The sequence below is a fragment of the Phalaenopsis equestris genome, unplaced genomic scaffold, assembly GCF_001263595.1.
Source record: "Phalaenopsis equestris unplaced genomic scaffold, ASM126359v1 Scaffold000258, whole genome shotgun sequence".
In the NCBI taxonomy this organism is placed as follows: domain Eukaryota; kingdom Viridiplantae; phylum Streptophyta; class Magnoliopsida; order Asparagales; family Orchidaceae; genus Phalaenopsis; species Phalaenopsis equestris.
In genome coordinates, this window is record NW_018164700.1 from 721,609 (window position 1) to 723,967 (window position 2,359).

The window sequence follows — 2,359 nt, forward strand, 5'->3', positions numbered from 1 at the left end:
AAATATTTTTCTAAATCTAGACAACCTCCAGCATCCACGTCAATAGCCATGTTAAGCAGAATCTCAACATCGATATCAACATCACGACTTTGGCTTCCGATCTACTCTCCAATGAGAACATCTACAAAACGTTAAAAGTCCAAAATGTATAGCTCCGCCATAATATTAAAATTATAAGGAAGGTCTAATAAAATTAAAACACAATTAATTCGCCTAATAAAACTTTACTATAATAAAAGAACAAAAGTAATAAGATTCCCCTATAATTTATTACTAAGATATTTTAAACAGTTAACAGTTCTTTTCATGACTTTTAAGGCTACCAAGTAAGAGAAAATATTATGTATAGATCATATGATCATCCCTATGTGTAAATTAGAGATGTACACATGGAGTGCGCCCCGAACAAGTACACCCCGAACACACCCGAACACACTTGAACCTCACGTATGGAGTACACCCCGAACACACTCGAAGTACACCTATTGGCACGTATGAATCATTTCCACATAATATTTTTTTTTTGACATATAGAGATACAAGAATTCGCATATCAACTTAATCAAAGATTATATCATCTAAAAGATGTATAAAATTTAACCAGCATCTAGAAAAAAAAAAATAATAGCCACAGCCGAATAATGATTCTTAGTTGTGCTGAACTTCAGACATTGAGATAAGAAAGCACACCCAAACTTATAATACATTACAAATCACCATGAACCAAACTGCCTGAAAGCTGAATCACTGCAGCTCAAAAAAGCAAAAAAATGGTAAATGGATGACAACGATTTGAGCCAAGTCCACAAACATCTTTCAGGCACAAACAAAAAACGACATTTTTACAGTGAAGTTTTCAAACCATAGCATACAGATCCGGAGCAAAGGAAAACCAGCGAAATCCGCAGCTCCATTTCTCCTGAAGCAGCGGGCATTTAGGGAGCCAGTGCCACGTCCCCCTTCCCAAATTGTAGAACAAGACCTCCGGCCACGTCGTGCAGCAAACACATAAGATCCCCTGGTGCCACAAACAGTACACATGAGAGTAATTATGATAGCACACGGACACGAACTTCCGGCACATCATCTCCGGCAACCTCCCCACCTCTTCCCACCGACAATGCTCCGTCCCCACCATCTCCCACACCTTCAAACTCCTCGATATTCCATCCCTTCCCACGCCACCAACGAGAAACAACCTCTTCCCTTCGTCGCTGCTCACCAGCCGGACGAACGCTAGCTCCGGCGGCAAATCGGGAGCCACCTCAGTTCCCCACTTTCCAGCGTTTAAATCGAATCCGACGACGGAGAACGGCTCCGGGGTGGTGAAATAGAGAAAATCGTTGAAAAAGACGGGATCTTGATGCGTATTGGTGAGAGCGAGCAGTGGTTCGAGAAGGGGAAAGCGTGTCCAAGAGCTGCAATCGGAGTTGTATAGAAAGAAGGAAGCGGATGAGGAGCTGGGGAGATAGATCTTGTAGCCGTGAGGGGATGGGGAAGGGTAGGAGATTAAGATTGCAGGGCAGGAAGATTTATTGGGAGAGGCGATGATCTTTGAGGACAGAGTGACGAGATTGTAGACAAGAAGAGAAGAAAAAGAAGAACAAGGATGCGAGATAGAGAAGCATAAGAGGCCGGAAGAAGATGAAAGGAGCTGGAAGGAGGAAGAAGTGGATATAGAGATGGGAAGCTTGCGCCATGAATCGACAGCAGAGTCGTAAAGTGGAAGGAAGCTGTGAGAAAATTGGGGGTGGGAGAGGAGGAAGTAAGCCGTGGGGCGCTGGCTGTTGGATTTGAGTTGAGAGATGAAGGAGGGAGAGAGGAGGAGGGAGCGGAAGCGTTTGCAGGTGGAGCGGAGGGAGAGGAGGGAGTGGAGGGGGAGAAGGGCGAGGATGCGATCGAGGAGGTCGTCTGGTAGCCGGCTCCAGATTGCCGGAGACATCTCCATGGCTGCCGTTGGTCTGGTTCTACCGTTCGTCCCCACCTCGCTATATCCTATGAGGCCACCTCGTTCCCTATGGAAAGGAGCCATGGATCAATCGTCAATGGCGGAAACAGGGAGAAGAAGAGGAGAGCTGTGCTACCGAAACTACAACCTTGAGCAAATTTATTTAGGCGCGGTCGACCAAGATTGATGATGGAATAAATAATGCATCAAGTAAAAGTAGTATGGGATTAGTTGTGTTAATTATCACTAATTTTAGAAAAAATATCTTGTTAATTAAAATGATGAAAGAATTGTTGTTTATTTATCAAAGATGTTATGGTATGGCTCATATATCATATCGGGACAGACGCTGGATCGAAGCGGAGCAGAGCGGAGCGGAAGAATCTGTCCAAATTGGGAAGTTACGTGGGT

At 44.3% G+C, this 2,359-nt stretch overlaps 1 protein-coding gene across 1 annotated transcript; it reads right to left on the minus strand.

Annotated features, from left to right (window-relative positions):
- Positions 1-612: 612 nt before the first annotated feature.
- Positions 613-2,139, minus strand: LOC110024503 (F-box/kelch-repeat protein At5g43190). The gene has a single exon (XM_020724510.1). The coding sequence runs from the start codon at positions 2,030-2,032 to the stop codon at positions 857-859; it is 1,176 nt and encodes a 391-aa protein (XP_020580169.1). The 5' UTR covers positions 2,033-2,139; the 3' UTR covers positions 613-856.
- Between the last annotated feature and the right edge of the window lie 220 nt (positions 2,140-2,359).